At 48.2% G+C, this 17,052-nt stretch overlaps 1 protein-coding gene across 1 annotated transcript in view; it reads right to left on the bottom strand.

Moving 5' to 3' along the window:
• Nucleotides 1-17,052, bottom strand: part of LOC146189314 (sodium-coupled monocarboxylate transporter 1-like) — a 64,977-nt gene that overhangs the window by 16,048 nt on the left and 31,877 nt on the right. The window contains exons 6-9 of the mRNA XM_084605235.1: nucleotides 16,832-16,989; nucleotides 14,130-14,270; nucleotides 13,912-14,041; nucleotides 1,201-1,289 (exon numbers count right to left, since the gene is read on the bottom strand). Of these exons, the coding sequence (XP_084461361.1) occupies nucleotides 1,201-1,289; nucleotides 13,912-14,041; nucleotides 14,130-14,270; nucleotides 16,832-16,989 (518 nt within the window). The remainder of the gene's footprint in view (nucleotides 1-1,200; nucleotides 1,290-13,911; nucleotides 14,042-14,129; nucleotides 14,271-16,831; nucleotides 16,990-17,052) is intronic.

Here is a 17,052-nt window from a genome sequence, read left to right as displayed (position 1 = left end):
CTCTGACCCACTCTGCACGCTTCCTATCTCTTAATGTAACTCCTACCATTTTTCGTTCCATAGCCCTCTGGGTTGCCCTCAACTTAAGTAGAAACCTCTTGGTTAGCCTCCACGTTTCAGCCCCATAGGTAAGTACAGGTAAGATACAACTGTTGTATACTTTCCTCTTGAGCGATACCGTATAAGCTACTAGTCATAATCTGCGAGTGCTTGCCAAATGGGCTTCATCCCAGTCTTATTCTTCTTGTTGTTAATCTTACACGCGGAGCTTAAATGTCGCATAAAATGTTTTTTTAGCACATTGTTTCTTTGTGTGGCTCAATATAAATCAATACGAACCTCAATGCGTGGTGGTGAAATTAAATAAAACGGACCTCAGAGATGGCAAGGAATACTGTAAAGCAGGAACGTTTGTCCAGACTTCTTGAGTGTTGCCACTAGTCTTGATTTATACAGAAATAAAGTGCGCAGGATTCAGCTTCTGTAAGCGGCAAATTAATTCAGGACGCAGGCGCTGAGTAAAACTGCGATATTTGTTGTGGTCGATCCAACATTCGCGTACGTGTAGCATTACTTCTTTTTATTATGGGATACATTTTGCGGGACCAACACAATAAAACTTACAACATGATAATGGCGTAATCAGAAATCTACAGTTGTGGCTTCAACTTTTTTTTTTTTTTGCGGCTGGAATAAAAGAGGACTTAGGGAGGGTACCAGAAAGCGGATGTTATTAACTGTTTTATTATGTAGCGAATGATACCACCTAAATTATACCGAATTAGGCACATTGGTTGGATATACAATGCATGAACGTTTGGAGTTAACAAGAGACGGGTCACTGTAAGAAAATGGAATTAAATATCTCTCTGCTCCACAGTTTCTATTTATTTTGCCATTGTTGCCAAAAATTAATTTTCTTATATATTTTATTTTCGTATATTCAAGATTAACATAACGCTAAGACAGTAGGAGATAAGGAAGGCATAAAAAATTAACCGTTGGCAGCATAATGTATACCATACGAGGTCAATGAGACGCAGATTATGAAAGTTAGCTGCTGTTTTTACGTATGATAGGCTATCGTCGCTCTAAAAAATCAAATCGAATAATGAGAAACTCATAGAGGCCGCTCGTACACCGCAAAAAACCGGACGCCGGCTGAAACGTCGAAATAATCAGAAATGAATTACGTCTCACCTTGTAGAAGCGCCAAGAAGCCCCGCTAAGAACAAGCCTCTCAACATTACGACGTCGGACAATCTTTCTTTCATGAAGTATGGAACAACCTGTAAGCAAAGCACAAGGTTTTTAAACCTACTCGGCATATAGGAGGGCAAATCGTATTTATATTAGTTTTCTTCAAGTGTGCGTTTTTCGGCTCCATTTTTAGCACAAACTAGAAGAGTCTTTGCTCGACTAAATATTGTTTAACTTCTCATCGGACACCTGGATCCATGTATGAAACCGTAGAGTTCTAAACGTAAGCTAGTTCTTGTCACATATGCGTTCAGTATCTCTTATTTCGGGGTTCACCAAGCTGAATTACAATAAAAACGAATAGGCAAGCACTTTTAAAAACAAACTTGCACCGATTCAACAGAATCGCTCAAGGCTAGCTTCTTCATATGGCTATGGGCATTCCAGAGCGGCAAGTGTCCCACTTGAAAGTCGGGAACACCTCCCGGAGATAAGGGCAAACCAATATACCAGCTCCAACTTCAGCATTGTGGAAGTTCCCGAAGTTCAGGGCAAACCGATATACCAGCTCCAACTTTAGCGTTGTAGTTCTTCCACACAGCGTCCAAATATCCTTGCCGTCTTGCGACATCTTCGGCTACACCCATCGCACTACCCCACCGCGCGATAATCACAGTCCCAGTGCTTGCTAAACCGAGGAGCAGGAGCACTAGGGCCTCAGACGAGCGACGTAGATAATTTTTGGGGCTGGTAAAGGGGAGTCGTGCATGGAAGACAGGGGTGTGGTCTTGTAGGTCACGTCATTCAATTGCTGCAAGACGCGGTAGGGACCCCAGTAACGCGGCAAGAGTCGCGCACAGGCCCACACGACGGACTGGGAGCCAGAGGTACGACGAGGGAGCCATGTGTGCAGTGAACATCCCGATGGTGATAACTGTAACGACGTTTTTGGGCCGTCTTCGAAGCCTTGAGGCGATCCCGAGCAATGTTTCGGGCGGCTCGAAGCGATAGGACGTGTTTTCGCGGAGCTCCCGCTGCTCGCGCAAACCAGGCTCGCGCCCCTGTTCGATCTGCCCCGCAGCCTCGCTCCGAGCTGCGAGGCCCATCTTTTTTACAGGCGCTCCTGCCTTTTACCTGCCTGCGGAGCTGCCCGGGCCTTCGGCTGTGGTCGCGGACAGCGCCGCGACTCCCGCTTGCGGGCCTGCGGACCCGCGGGCGGTATTTTCAGCCGCATTTTGCGGCTCCGAACATCTGCGACTTTGTTACGGGGGCGGCCCTGCTTCGGCCGCCAACATCCTGCGACCGCCTGCCAGCGCTTCGGCCACAGGGTAGGACCGCTACTTCCATCGCGCTACGCGGGTTCTCGGACCTCGTCCGCGACCTGCGCGGATCGGCACGGTCCCTCCCACCCGCTTTTTGCGGGCTAGGGACATAGCCTCGCTTGCCCTAGCGAGGCTTAGGGCTCGGTCCAGTCCTGCCCTTGTGGTGGCCGGGTAGGCGGTCCCCCGCGACCGCTCCCATGCCAACCACGAGGTCCTCGAGGTCGGCGTCGCCCACCGGGCCGCCTCAACAACCGGCGGCGTCAACATCAAGCTCGCCGGATGCCCGCCGGGTGATTGCCTCTGGCTCCGGCGCTGCCGAGGCACACCCGCTGTCCCCCGACTCCGGCTCTGGCCGCTCTGCGCCCGCTCCCGGTGGCGGCCAAACGCCGCGGTCTCCGTTCTCGGATGGGGGCGACGCGACCGTGGCGGCTGTGCCGGACTCGGATCTGGCCCGTTCGAGGTCCCCATCAACTGAGGGGACCACTTCTGCGGTTTCTGCCGCCCCTACGGGGCGACTTCCCGATCAACCAGTCGCAGGGCCGGCGACTGATCTTGCGACGACCCCTCCGGCGACGGGGTCCGTTCCTGCGATGCCTGAGCCCGTGCGCACGCCCGATGCGGATGTCCGGCTGTGTGCTGACCCGGAGCGGGACCGGGCTCGTGTCGACCTTAACTTTGCGGCAATGCCGCAATTTGCGGACGTAACCAAACAACAAGAAAAGATCACAGCGTTCCTGGCGGCGCCCGAGAACAAGATCGGCGTCAACGCTCGCCAGGCCCTCGCCCAGATGATAAATGTAATCATACTCCGATGCGCGGAGTACCACTCCCTGGCATCGGACGCGAGGGCTCGCGCGGAAGTGCTCCGCGAAATGTGGAGCACCGAAAGAAAAGACTCGGTGGATGCACGAGCCAGGGCTACGTCTGCGGAGGTCCGGCTACAGACGAGCCTCACGTCTCCGCCGGCTCATCACCATCCAGCAACGTTCGCACAGGTCGTCGCCTCCTCCTCCGGGCTCCCAGCGGAACCCAATCAGCCACCTCCGCCTGCGGTTCGGCAAGTACAGGGCCACTTGGCATTTCTTACACCAACCAACCCCGATGCAGTCACACCCGCGCAAGTTGTCCAAACTCTAAAAGCTAACATGAACCCAGAAGACGCGGGCATCGGCCCTGTACAAATTCGGACTAATTCAAATGGGGTAACCATTGTGGCACAAGACAGAACAAGCATTGAAAACCTTCAGGCAGCGGTTAGGGCAAACGCCGTAACCTCAAATGCATTTAGCGTCCGGATAGCGGAGAGGCGACGACCTCATATTCGCGTATGGGGCGTCGACCCAGACGTAGCAGACGACTCGCTCATAGCAAATATAGCCAGCAAAAACCCCGACTTAGAACTAGACCAGACCGCTGCAGCTCGGCGGTACACATTTAAGGCGCGAGACGGAACCAAAACTCACGTAGTTTCGGTGTCGCCCGGCGATTTCAGAAAAATCATGGCAAAGGGGCGTTTGAACATCGGCTGGTCCTCGGCGCAGGTGGCCGAGGACCTGCACGTCCCGATGTGCACATACTGCGCACAGTATGGCCATTCAAGACGAAACTGCCGGGCGGCATCGGACGCTACTCGCGCCGTATGCACGCGCTGTGCGGGTGACCACACTGCGGCTTCCTGCACGCAGACGGCGGCAAACGCGCCGGTCGCGTGCGCAGTTTGCAGGCGTGCAGGACGGCAGGGCCCGCCGCACAGGGCCGGGGACAAGACCTGCCCTGTACTATTAGAAAGAGTGGTTCGGATGCGCCACCGAACCGATTATGGCCCGCCGTAGCTGCAGTGGTCTGGGACTGGGCGAGAGGGAGACCGAGCATACCGGCTTCTTAACTGACGTACACTGTACGTCATCACGACAGAATGCTTCTGCTCTACTTCTTTCATTAACCCGCATAAAGAGCTTAGATACCCTAATTCACAGTAACTCATCCTTTCTGTTAAAATTGTTATGCTTTATTAATTTCCAACTTCCTATATTGCAACAATTAGCTCTCCCGATTGTTTCTCACATTGCTCGCTCGTCCCTCTCGCCCACAGCCCTGATCAACCACGCACGCGGACGGTGCTTTGAAAATACTGTCAAATCAGAAACATTAACAAATAACAAGTCAGTTAAGACGTGGAGCGTAGGTTTTTTTTTTTTTTTTTTTTCTTACGCGTCGCCACTATCGATGTTTCGTTCCCTCTCGTATCACATTGGCATTCTTGCAGATCTATTCCCCATTTTATTCCAAATTTTCAATCGGCTTCTAACTTTTTAAAATGACATCTCAATTAGCTTTCTCAATCATTCAGGCCAACTTGGACCACTGCAAAAATGCCACTACAGCATTTGTAGATAGAATTAAAGAAGCAAATTTTGATTTCGCTTTAATTTCAGATCCCTATACGAGAGCGAACGAAATACCGAACATTCCACACAACTGGACAGTTTTCAAGGCGCCGTCCAATCCTCGCACGGCGATAATCATCTGCACCACTCGATTTGACATATTTCCATTGTTCACTTCATCACGCGTCACATCCATTTCTTGCTCATTAGCAACGGCATCGTTCACACTTATATCAGCATACGCACCACCACACTACCCCATGACACCTACACTCGACGATATACGCCAAACACTCATACACACGGAGGACACACCAGCAGTCGCCGTTGGTGATTTCAATGCCAAACACACTGCTTGGGGACCGGAACTCTGCGATGCGCGGGGAGCGGAGTTCCTCGGCTTCGCTATGGGTTCCGGTCTTATAATCCTAAACGATCCGTCATCTCCTCCAACCTACACAACAAGTTACACAAACAGTTGGATAGATATCTCATTAGCTACACCATCACTCGCTAGGGCAGGTTACACATGGACAGTGACAGATAACATAACATTTTCTGAACACAAACACATAGAAATACGGTTTGGGTCACCTACGCAAACAAACGTCCGCAGACTTACATACAGCGGCACTACACGTTTACTAAATTCACTCTCTTCATCAGGTTACATGGATGCCGTTGCTAAAGCTCATTTGACTTCACCGGCAGCATTAGATTTAATTCTTCAAAAATTTCAGTACCTATTCGACCACTTTAGGAAACGAAATCAAACAAGAACCCGTCCGACTTCTCGACTTCAATTCAATAATTCGAACCAATGGTGGACGACCGAGCTGACTATCGAGCGCTCCAGGGTGCGCGCCATGCGTAGGCGCTATCAAAGAGCTACTGAAATTTTAATTAGAAAATACTACGGTGACATTTACTACACCGCATTGGCTGCATATCGTTCAAAAGTTTCGGAAGCCCGAGACTCATATTTAAGAGAATTGGCAAGACAATCAATCAGATCAGGTGTCTTCGGGCGTCCGTACAAAATTGCGTTCCAAAAGCTTTCTGCACCCGTTTTGTTAACATCAGTGGAGCGGCCGGATGGAACAATGACGTCCTCTGTGCTGCAAACAGCACAGACGCTTTTAGATAGTCAGGTCGCGTCCGACACAAACGAAATCGATACGGATGCCCACAGGGCGATGCGTCAATTTGCGGCGTCCCCGTCTCTAGGAGGGCCCGACGATGTGCCGTTCACCGCTGACGAGGTGGACATGGCGGTGTCCCGCGTCAAGTTGGGGACGGCGTTGGGTCTTGACGGAATGACGCCTCGCATAGTACGCGAACTCTGGGGGCGTCATCCTAATTTTTACCTCTTTATTTTCAATGCGTCCTTGAAACTGGGTCACTTCCCAGTGGCCTGGCGGAAGGGGCGCATCATATTTTTGCCCAAGCCAGGTCGGCCTCCGGAGATGCCCACTTCATACAGGCCAATAGTCATGAATTCGACATTCGGCAAAGTGTTAGAGCGTTTATTATACGCCAGACTATACCACTTTCTATCGCGACGCAAATTACTCCAATCGAACCAATTCGGCTTTACAAGACAACGCGGAGCCGTCCAGGCTTTACACGCGTTAGTTTCCAAATTACGAGAAATGCGGAACAACGGCCTCCACGCACTGCTCATATCCATTGATTTCCGGGGAGCGTTTGACAGCGTCTGGCATCCTCTGGTTCTGAGTTCGCTCGGTAACTGGGGTTGCCCGAGAAATCTCTGTGCGCTGCTCCGGTCATTTCTATCTGACCGAGAGGTGGTTTTCCGCTCCCAAGCGGGAGACGCGGTAGCGCGTCCCACCTTAGGCAGCCCACAGGGTTCTCCGCTGTCACCTCTCCTGTGGAATATAGTGGTGAGTGGATTGCTCGAGCTCACGATGCCAGAGGGTGTGTCGGTGCAGGCTTATGCGGATGACGTTGTCATCCTGGTGCCTGCATCCGGCAGAAAGGAGCTGACGGATCTGGCGGAGAATGCTCTCGGTAGAGTGGCGACATGGGCAGAGAAAGCTAGAGTTACCATCTCAAGGGAGAAAACGGTGTGCGTCCTTATTTCGCCCCCAAGGAGTGGAATGGGACGCACACTACCCACCGTGCGGCTCGGCGGAGTTCGCCTACAGTTCAGGCCCTCCGTCAGAATCCTCGGTGTAGCTTTCGACCGCACTCTACCTTTCATACCCCATGGCGACCTGCTCAAGGAGAAAGCCGAGATGCTTGCCGCGCGCCTCAGCACCTTCATGCGGCTCAGCGGCACACCGGCACCGTCGCAGCGCAGAGCCTTATACAATCAGGTCGTCCTTCCGTCTCTCGCATATGCCTCACCCGTTTGGTGGACGGAGACAGCCCATTCGGGACTGCGTGCTCGGCTGCTTTCAGTGCAGCGCGCCCCGTTGCTGGCGTTGACGGGAGCGTATTCCACCACGAGCACAAGGGCATTACAAATTTTGCTGCATGCGCCGCCACTCGCGCTGGACCTTGAACGGTTCAACGCAGAGTTCGCGCTCTTCACGCAGCGATTGGATGTCACCTTTGGTCATAAAACATACCGCGCATCGGAAGTGGCGAAACCGTTTGACGATACGCTCATACACCCGGCGGAGGTAGTTTCATTTGCGCACGTTCGTCTGGACAGGGATGGCGCGGAGGCAATGGCGCTGTCACCCGTCTACCATGTTTACACGGACGGTGCATATACCTCCGTCTCTGCCGGGGCGGCCTACGTCGTCATGTCACCAGCAGGCCGCATAACATCAGTAGGCCGCTTCAGAGTAGAAGGAGCAACTGGTGCATACGCCGTAGAGCAGATAGCGTTTGAGGAATGTCTCCGCTATATACAGGGATTGCAAGGGTCGACGCCTGTGTACATCTACGCAGACTCTTTGTCGACTCTTTCTGCCCTAGCCGCAACTAAAACAGTTAATTCCAAAATCTTTGATATCAAGCAATTGCTTAAATCCATAATCCTACGAAGACCGATTAAATTATTTCACGTACCTGCACACGCAGGTGTCTTGGGCAACGAGCTCGCAGGCATAGTCGCGTCTCGAGCACATATGTCGAGCCGGACCAGATTGGCATTAGCATCTAAATTTGTGGTCCGTGATGATTTCCGTCGGGTTGTTGTCGCGAGATGGGCCACATGGTGGCGAAATAACAATGAAGGCACGGGAATCTTTGATTTTGTTCCCGATGCAACAAAAATACCCATCTCGTTCCCTCCTGTGAAGTCAATCATCCATCTTGTCACCGGTCACGGCCGATTCCCTCATTATTTGCACCGTTTCGGCCTTTCACCATCATCAAACTGCCCCTGCGGTGCATCAGAAGGCACTGTTACACATTACCTCACCTCATGCTCACTCACATCATTACATCGTCACAATTTAAACCCGCCAGCTCCGCAATCTTACGACGCCTTTATTTGGCGTAATTGGCTAGACAATAAAAAGAACTGTGCGTGGTTGATTAGGCTAGTTAATTTTATAAGCAATTCTTTACCAAATTACAAACGACCAAATTTAAGTGCAGATTAGACCTCAAAATTAGTTGTCGCAAAATTTGAGACGTCGGTTGGGGCCACTCAGGCCCAACGAGGTGGGCACAATCTTGTGCTCGCCCTAAACCAACGCATCGAATTTGCGACCATTTTGTGTATATACTGTACATATTTTTTGTAAATAGCGTGTATATACTGTACATAACTTCTGTATATACTCTGTCATCACTCTTTTTACCAGCACTTTCACACACCATTCAATTCTTAATTTAATCTTCCAAAATCCTTTCGAACACCACTATTCCTTCTTGTTTCCTATTGCTGTTTGCTGTTTGTTGCTGTCTTTTGCTTTTCCGCTTTTCCTCTTTCCAGACTCATCATGGCCGTCTTCTACTAATCTCCTGATCTGCCTGACCTGTCGTGCAAATCATTTTCTTGTCTTTTGCATATTTATTTTCCTAACCTTTTTGTATAAATAAATTGGTTGTGGTTTTTTTTTTGTGTGTGTGTGTCTGTGCTTTCTTGTTAATGTTATGTTAATATGTTAATATGTATATACATGTGTCCCTGGGCACATTTATTGTCTATTATTCAAAGAAAATTCAAATAAAACAGCTCTGCGAGGATAGCCCACCCTCTGTGCTCGTTGAGCCCTTAGGATGCAGATGTGTTACCGTGCCCACTTTTTATTTTTCCTATTGGCTTTTTCCACCAAATTAAACACTTTGGCCGACTGGGCCCTATTGATTTATTTTTGATTGGTTTAAGCCTGATATAGCTTAGCTGGTGCAGGCATTTTCTCATTCCGCTTTATTTTTGAATTTATTTTCCAACATTGTCAGGAATGAGACTTTGGATTGGGGCGGCGTAGGGTCGTGCTATGATATTGGAAGCACAACTGCTGGCACAGCTAGGCTTCGGCAAGCAGCAAACTGTAGGCAGCAGGTAGTCGCACCCAAAGAGGAGATAAAAGAGTGAATAGGTGGTTGTATATAGAGACTGCACGAATTATACACAAATGTGAAGAAAGGCAATTTGACGTCCCAGTAACAATGGTGGTCAAAAAGTACATAGATGGAATGTCCGTAAGCATCCGGTTAAGGCGCTCAGTGAGGTCATTAGGTTTTTGGGGATGGTATGCAGTCGTGAAATTGTGATGGGTAGAGCATGACCTGTGCAAGTCATTAACAACTTTATTAAATGAAGCAGGGGCCTCGATCCGTAAGAAGTTGAAGGGGAGCGCCATGAAGCAGGATGACGCCGTGAAGAAAGAAATCAGCGACGTCAATGGCACTGTTTTTCAGGTAAGTTCGTATGATGGCGTACCGAGTGGAGTAATCAATGGCGACAGTATTCCATCCGTTCTCGGAAGTCGATGCCGGGAAAGGCCCAATGCTGTCAAGACTGACACGGGAAAATGGGAACTTCAATGGGTTGAAGATAGCCACTAGGTTGAAGCTGCGGCTTCTTCCGACACTGACACTGGTTATAAACTGCAATGTAGCGGTGAACAGAGCGATAAAAGCCGGGCAAGAAAACGCACGGCCCACTCTGTCATACGGGACGAGAAAAAGGCCCGCCCTATCTGGGCGAACGTTGCGTAGGAGCAATGTATCGTCACACAGCACGAACCTGCTAATAGAAGGATCGAAGTCATCGGTGCGCAGCTGGTTCATAATGGGTCGGATTTAAGGATCAATGCTTACACTGATGTGCAAAACGTGCTTGATGGACCGCATGTAGTCATCAGCAGTACGGAAGTAATTCAAGAGAATTGACGGGATGGCGGGATAAACAATCAGCGCCTTAATACAATCGGCCTTCGGCAATATTAAATGGATATTCTCTATGCGTAAGGCCCAGTGATCTAAGCGCCCTATAGGGTCCTTAAGGGAACAACACAAGGCATGGTGAACTGTCACTACGCAAAGGGCTTCCAAAACAAATGAGGGCTGGATTTAGTCAACGCTAGACTAGTGGGAGACCTTCTCGTTCTGTGATTGAATAGTTGCGCTCGGATGGAGATAGCAGGCAGCTGGCGTAGGCGATTACACGGCAGAGGCGATGATGAAATAGGGCGAGAATAGCGCCGATGCCATAGCCGCTGGTTGTCGGTTCGAAGTTCCGTTGGTGCCACAGGGTTAAAATGAACAAAGACAGGTCGAGCGGCGAGGGCCGAAATCAGCGCTTGAAAAGCGCGAGCTTAATCAGGGCCCCAAGAAAAAGGCGCATTCTTCTCGACGAGAGCGGTGAGCGGATGGGACACGTCGGCGAAGCTCCCGATAAACCGTCGGAAATAATGATTGGAACGCGGAGTCGGGAAATCACGGACGGCGCGAGCTTTACCAGGGACAGGCCTGACGCCTGTGGTATCAAGCAAGTGGCCAATTGTATTTGTCTGGCGTTGGCGAAAGTTGCATTTTTTATTTAAACTGGAGACTAGCATGGCGGAATACAGAAAGGTTCGTAGAAAATCTAATGGGAGAGTTTCCAATGTTCGGGAAATTCCTAGTCATCTAGGTAATATAAAGCCGTGGTCCAATCGAAGCCACGCAGTAGAGAGTCCATTATACGCTCGAGGGTCGCGGAAGTTGGTACAGGCCAACAGGGAAAAAAGGCACTTTTCTCGTGATCACGTTCATCAGCCACTATTTGCAGTATGCCGAACGCAGATCAGATCATGAGAAATAGCTGGCCCTATGCAGGCAGCCCAGCGCGTTGTCTCTTCGGGGCGAAGGGTAAATGTCTCGGTGATCGCATTGAGGTGGCGGTAACCACCACAGAATCGGCAACTGCGGACTTTCCTTTTCCCTAAGACCACAAATGACACTCATGGACCGCTGAAGGCGGGCTCGATATTGTTGTTTGCCAGGATATTACCCACTTTAGTCTGTATGATTTGGCGCTACACACTTCCAGAAGATAAGGGGACACCAAAGCACCAGCTCCAACTTCAGCGTCGTCGTTCGTCCACACAGCGTCCAAATATCCTTGTCGTTCTGCGACATCTTCGGCTGAAACCGTAACAATATATGTTGTTCTAGTATTCCCCTATTGGTGTTTCGTAATGGGGTGCGAATTGGTTTCGCTTGCCGTCAGGAAATAAACAATGTCAATCATCTTGGAACCCGCAGTGGCGGTGGAGTGATCAGGACGCTGGATTGCTGTTGCCGAGGATGGGGGATGGAATTCCGGCCACAGCGGCCACATTTAGATGGAGGCGAAAAGCAAGGCGCTCGTGGGCTGTGCGATGTCACTGTACGTTAAAGAACCCCAGGTGGTCAAAATTTCTGGAGCCTTCCACTACGGCGTTTCTTATAGCCTGAGTTGCTTTGGGACTTCAAAACTCCACAGAGCGAAAGAGCCAAATAGTTTGGCTCCTTCGCTGTGTTTTGTGAGGACAAAACAAAGATGACATAGCGTAGGCCTATCACCATAGTCTGGTCGGATTAATTTGCAATATTTTATCTACTTGTGTCCTCATTTCAAATTATACTAATTATTCATAGTGAAAAAAACCCTATTAGTAACAATAATCTCATACAAATTCTCATACTAAACCCATACTGAACTCATACTAATCTCACACAAATCTCATATAATCTCATACTAAACTCATTCATCATATGAGAAATATATGAGAATTAATGAGATTAGTATGAGTTTAGTATGAGAAATCTGTATGAGGTTATTGTGACTCATATGATGTTTGTCACTAGGGATATATATGCATAGTCCTAGAAATATATATGAGAAATATATACACGACTGCTATGCACGACTGAAGTTCAAACTTGAGCCTGTTCTTTCTACTGCTTCTGATTTCTGACATGTAGTGACTTTGATCTGGTAGCATTAATAGAGAATTGCTTTAGCGACAGACTTATCGCTGGGGCTTCCAGCCTCACGTGAAAGCTATACCGCCAAAGCTGGCGTCGAGAAAGCTTATACGTCGCGTTCTAAGTGAGCCTAGCTTGCAGACTGTATTGCCAAATACCGGTACCACACTTTGGTTCTAAAGTGTGAGGCTGCGTTGCCTGCAATTTAAATGCATGACTTTTCTGCCGCGGCTTACAGGATATGCGCAGTACAGCAAAAAAAGAAAAAAAAAACACGGAGAACAAATGAAGTGGTAAATAGTGTCAAGGCCTATAGAGATGGATGGTAACAAATGGTGTTTCTGACCTCCTTTCTTCGAGGCTGGCCACTTTCTGTCCCCGTCCATTCTTTTCCAGGACTCAGCAGTCACTACAGCCTGAGTCATTGCAATTTCTGTCTTCCAGCTGCGCGACCTTTTCTGTACGGGACTTTCTGTCCCTGTCCATTCTTTTCCAGAGCTCATCAGTCACTACAGCATGAGTCATCGCAATTTCTGTCTTACAGCTGCACGACCTTTTTCTGTACGGGATTTCGTGTCCCTGTCCATTCTTTTCCAGAGCTCATCAGTCACTACAGCCTGAGTCATCGCAATTTCTGTCTTCCAGCTGAACGACCTTTTTCTGAACGGGACTTTCTGTCCCTGTCCATTCTTTTCTAGAGCTCATCAGTCACTACAGCATGACGCATCGCAATTTCTGTTTTCAGCTGCACGAAATCTTTCTGTACGGGACTTTGTGTCCCTGTCCATTCTTTTCCAGGACTCATCAGTCACTACAGCCTGAGTCATCGCAATGTCTGTCTTCCAGCTGCACGCCCTTTTTTTTTGTATGGGACTTTCTATCCATGTCTGTTGTTTTCCCAGAGCTCATCAGAAGACTGTTTCATCCGCTCCCTCCCTCTTTTTCTCCAGTGAAAGAGAGTGGAGACATATCTTGGGCACGTAAAGCGATTTAAGTGCTTCTGTGAAGTTTTTTAACAGACGTTCGGCCCACATTGCATCGCATTTTACCTATGAAATCTTCAGCTTTAGCCCAAGAAAGCACTGAAATAAGTGTTTGATTTTATTATTCCTGTATATATTGTTTTTCAGATGCGTTTTTCTGACACCGCGTCGTTATTGTTAAAGTGATTCTTACTTCTCGTTCAGGACTACGCTGGCAGGTATCTGGCCTGGTGCTACAAATTCTGGCGTCTTTATAGTGTTTTATATATTTATCCCTTTCTGTAAAGTACAGTTTTGCGGCTTCTTGTAAATGGCCGAATAACGTTAATGTGACCGTCTCTTATTTCCTTTTCTCCGTTCAAATCTATCAGATGCTCTAAAGAGAGCCTTCCACACTCTGGGTGGGCTTAAAACCATGAACTCGAAGGATGTGTCAGTCAAAGCGCTTTATATAGGGCTAATAGTCGTAACCAGAGTCTCGCAACATAAACTAACCTTTTACGACATGTTTTGTGACAACGACATAACAGCAAGGACAATCTTTAGTACGCTTCTCTGAAAAGGGCATTCGTCCGTCTTCCTTATGGGCGAAGTTGTTGGTGTTTACAGCTGAGATAAAAAGACAGCTGAAATCACCTGGTCGTAGCTGCTGATAGCCCCGGATAAGAGCGGGTCACAGTCCCTGTACCAGTATATGATGGCTAGCGCTCCGCATGCTCCGAATCCGAAGAAAAACACGACGAACACAGCGCCAGTGATCGCTATCCTGGAATGGCGAAGAAGAGAGTAACAACTACAGTTCATATGTTCTTTCCAATCATCAGGCTGGTAATTAAGAAAGTACAAGACTCAACCGTTTCGCTTGTCGCAGTGTCCTTGCAGCGATGAACCTCTGAACAGCCATCTGGTCGAATCCGGTGCGTACAATGGTGTAAGAGAGCCCTCCCACCAGACCGCTCCAAAGATTCTCATCGCTTGTCATGTCGAAGTCCGTTCTGCGCATGGAAAGTAATGTTTGTTCGCAAGACCGTTAAATACTTCTACTTTCCCACTTTTGATAGCTCTTGTTGTTGTGGCTGTAGGAAGAAGGAAAAGAAAATGCAGGGGCCTGCTACTGGCTCTGTAGCTGAGTCACCTCCCTCTACCTCGTGCAGACAGAAGAGAAATAGAGAAGAAAGAAAAGGAAGAGGGAGAGAAAGACGCGCGCCGCCACAACAGCCGTCGTCCACCACCGAAGTGGTGGCGGGTGCAATGACGGCCTACAACAAATAACAATTCGGTGGCAGGCAAGCCCCCGCCGCATGCGGCGGTGACCTACCTGTCCCAGCCCCATCAGGGGAGTACTGTGACTATAGCTGATGCGAATGTCACGCGTAAGGGGGCGTAATGACACACGCTGTATCCGTTTGGGCACCTGAATATATGAGGCTTTCCAGCCAATCCACTATTTGTAATTAAAGTCACCGCTTGCTAGGATAATGCCCCTCTTGCCATGAGAGCAGTGTTTCTTATTCAGAAAAAAAGAACAAACTATGCAGCACCTCTCGCTAGTAAAGAGCGCCTCAAAAAAGAAAAACGTGCATCACGCTGCTAAAGGAACGCTGAAGCAGTTTCGGAATTTTAGCAGCAGAATAAACAAACTGATTTCGCAATTCTTGATTTTGTGTGTGCTAAAATTTGGAATGGAAGCGCAATAGTAGAATAATTCCACGAGTGATTTCAAACATCTCGTGCAGCGCTTTGGAGCCGCTGCTCTTATGACCTCATGTGTGAGGACGCTGCATTTTGAACGAAAAACAAAGGCTTGGCGAAAACAAAGTAATGTCACCGTAATTAAACGCACGGGGAGATTTTTTGTTCACCGGTGTACGCATGGTAGGATGTGTGCGAAGGCGACGGGTATCTGAAGTCTTAGTGACGATTACGCATACATCGCAATAGTTGTCAAACGGCAATTTTTGTGTTTTGAAGCTACCAGGGCATTATTGTATATGCTGGCGAAGAATAAATTGTGTCCTTTTAACATGACTTCAGGCATTCGAATTATTTATTCCCGACTGGAATTTCTAAGAATTATAAGTTTACTCCAGGTGACATAAATAATGCCTTAAACACAAACAATTTTACAGTTGCGGAGAAATGCATATACTGGCAAAATTATGCCAAACACTGTAAAAAAAATCAAGTGTGCATGTTTTACATCCTTCTAAACAAGCAACATGTTCGAAAAACTATTTATGTCAACTGATGCACTCCATCATAAAATTTAAATAGTATTTCTGGAGCCGAAATGCATCAAACGTTGTGAGATGAAGAGAATCTACTGAGCCGTCTAAATGCCTGCGGACGATCAGATTCCTTTGATGTATTTGATTTCCTGTTTGCTTTTTATTCCTTGGCCGACACTTATTATGTTGAGTAATTATTAGTCCTTTTCATTTTTTTTGAGTGGTTCTTAATCAATACCTATTTTACAGTAATTTTGAGGATCCTTCCCGTAGTTGCTCTCCGCTTGCGCTTCTCCTGCGGAAGCGTGCATGAGTATTTTCCTCATCAAACACTGTCACCTGCAATACGGCAGATTGCAAGAGGTTGCGTCCAAATAGTAGAAACATGTGGCTGCTAGCAAAATATAGACACTGCAGCACGTGGCCATTTCTTTACTACGGATTATGTAATGCTAGCTGGTTAAAATGGAATGGCAGAAGATGGTACGAATGAGCGTCTCAGCAGGGCAGCATGTTTCATAAAGCTAATATTTTTGGGAATCATGGATAAATAGCAACGGAATCAAACTTGTCGTCATCGCCATGGTCTGCCTAATCCTAAAACTGCAGTGCTAACTTCGCTGCACACAAAGATATACCAGCGACCAGAACTGAACACTCAAGAGTGCGCGTTATGAACTGATGCTATATTCAATTCCCTACAGTGAGGTTGTACATAATGCGACAATCCTTCAGGCTTTCCTATGGGAGCCAACTTTTCAATAATGTATACAGAGAGTCAGTACTCTCTGTGGGCTACACAACACCTGCAGCTGTGAATGAAAAGTTGGTGTGTGGAGGCGAAAAGCAAGGCGCCCGTTTGCTGTGCGATGTCAGTGCACGTTAAAGAACCCCAAGGTGGTCGAAATTTCCGGAGTCCTCCACTACGGTGTCTCTCATAGCCTGAGTCGCTTTGGGACGTTAAACCCCACAAAACAAACCAAAACAAAAGTCGGTGTGTAACGGAGGAGACGCACTAAGGCCTCGGGTCGCTTAACAGCCCCAGCTGTAATGACAGAGAGGTTCTTTTTCAGTCAGTACATCAATACACAACAGTATTTATGAATTTAGCGCGGAAAAACGAGTGCTGTATTGGGATTCAGCGTTTAGTTTCTTGATGTGCATAAGAACTCTTCCCCAACGCTAACGCCAGCCACTCTCATTTCCACATTTGTGAAACGAGGGAGTTCAAGTTCCTCAGTCCTGATAATATCGATGATCATACATCCGAAACAGCAGGTGCCTATTCTGAGTATGACAGTGTAATCAGCTGCTTCTCAGTAACTTACCGTAGAATATAACGTGTGACATTCATATCACTCAGAGGCCTCAGGGGTGGGCTAGCACTGCTGGAGTCGTAGATGACTTTTCCAATAATGATCGCAGGACTTGACAGCATCACCAGAGCTTGCACACAGTCGGCCCAGACGACACTGCGGAGTCCACCCTTCGGCACAAAAATGATTTTATGTGGCATTTTGGAACACCTTTTGCAAACAGAAAGATTTTC

This window comes from Amblyomma maculatum, chromosome 5 (genome assembly GCF_055883805.1).
Source record: "Amblyomma maculatum isolate TAMU_Amacu chromosome 5, ASM5588380v1, whole genome shotgun sequence".
NCBI classification, from domain to species: Eukaryota; Metazoa; Arthropoda; class Arachnida; order Ixodida; family Ixodidae; genus Amblyomma; species Amblyomma maculatum.
This window is presented reverse-complemented; position numbering and strand designations above follow the sequence as displayed.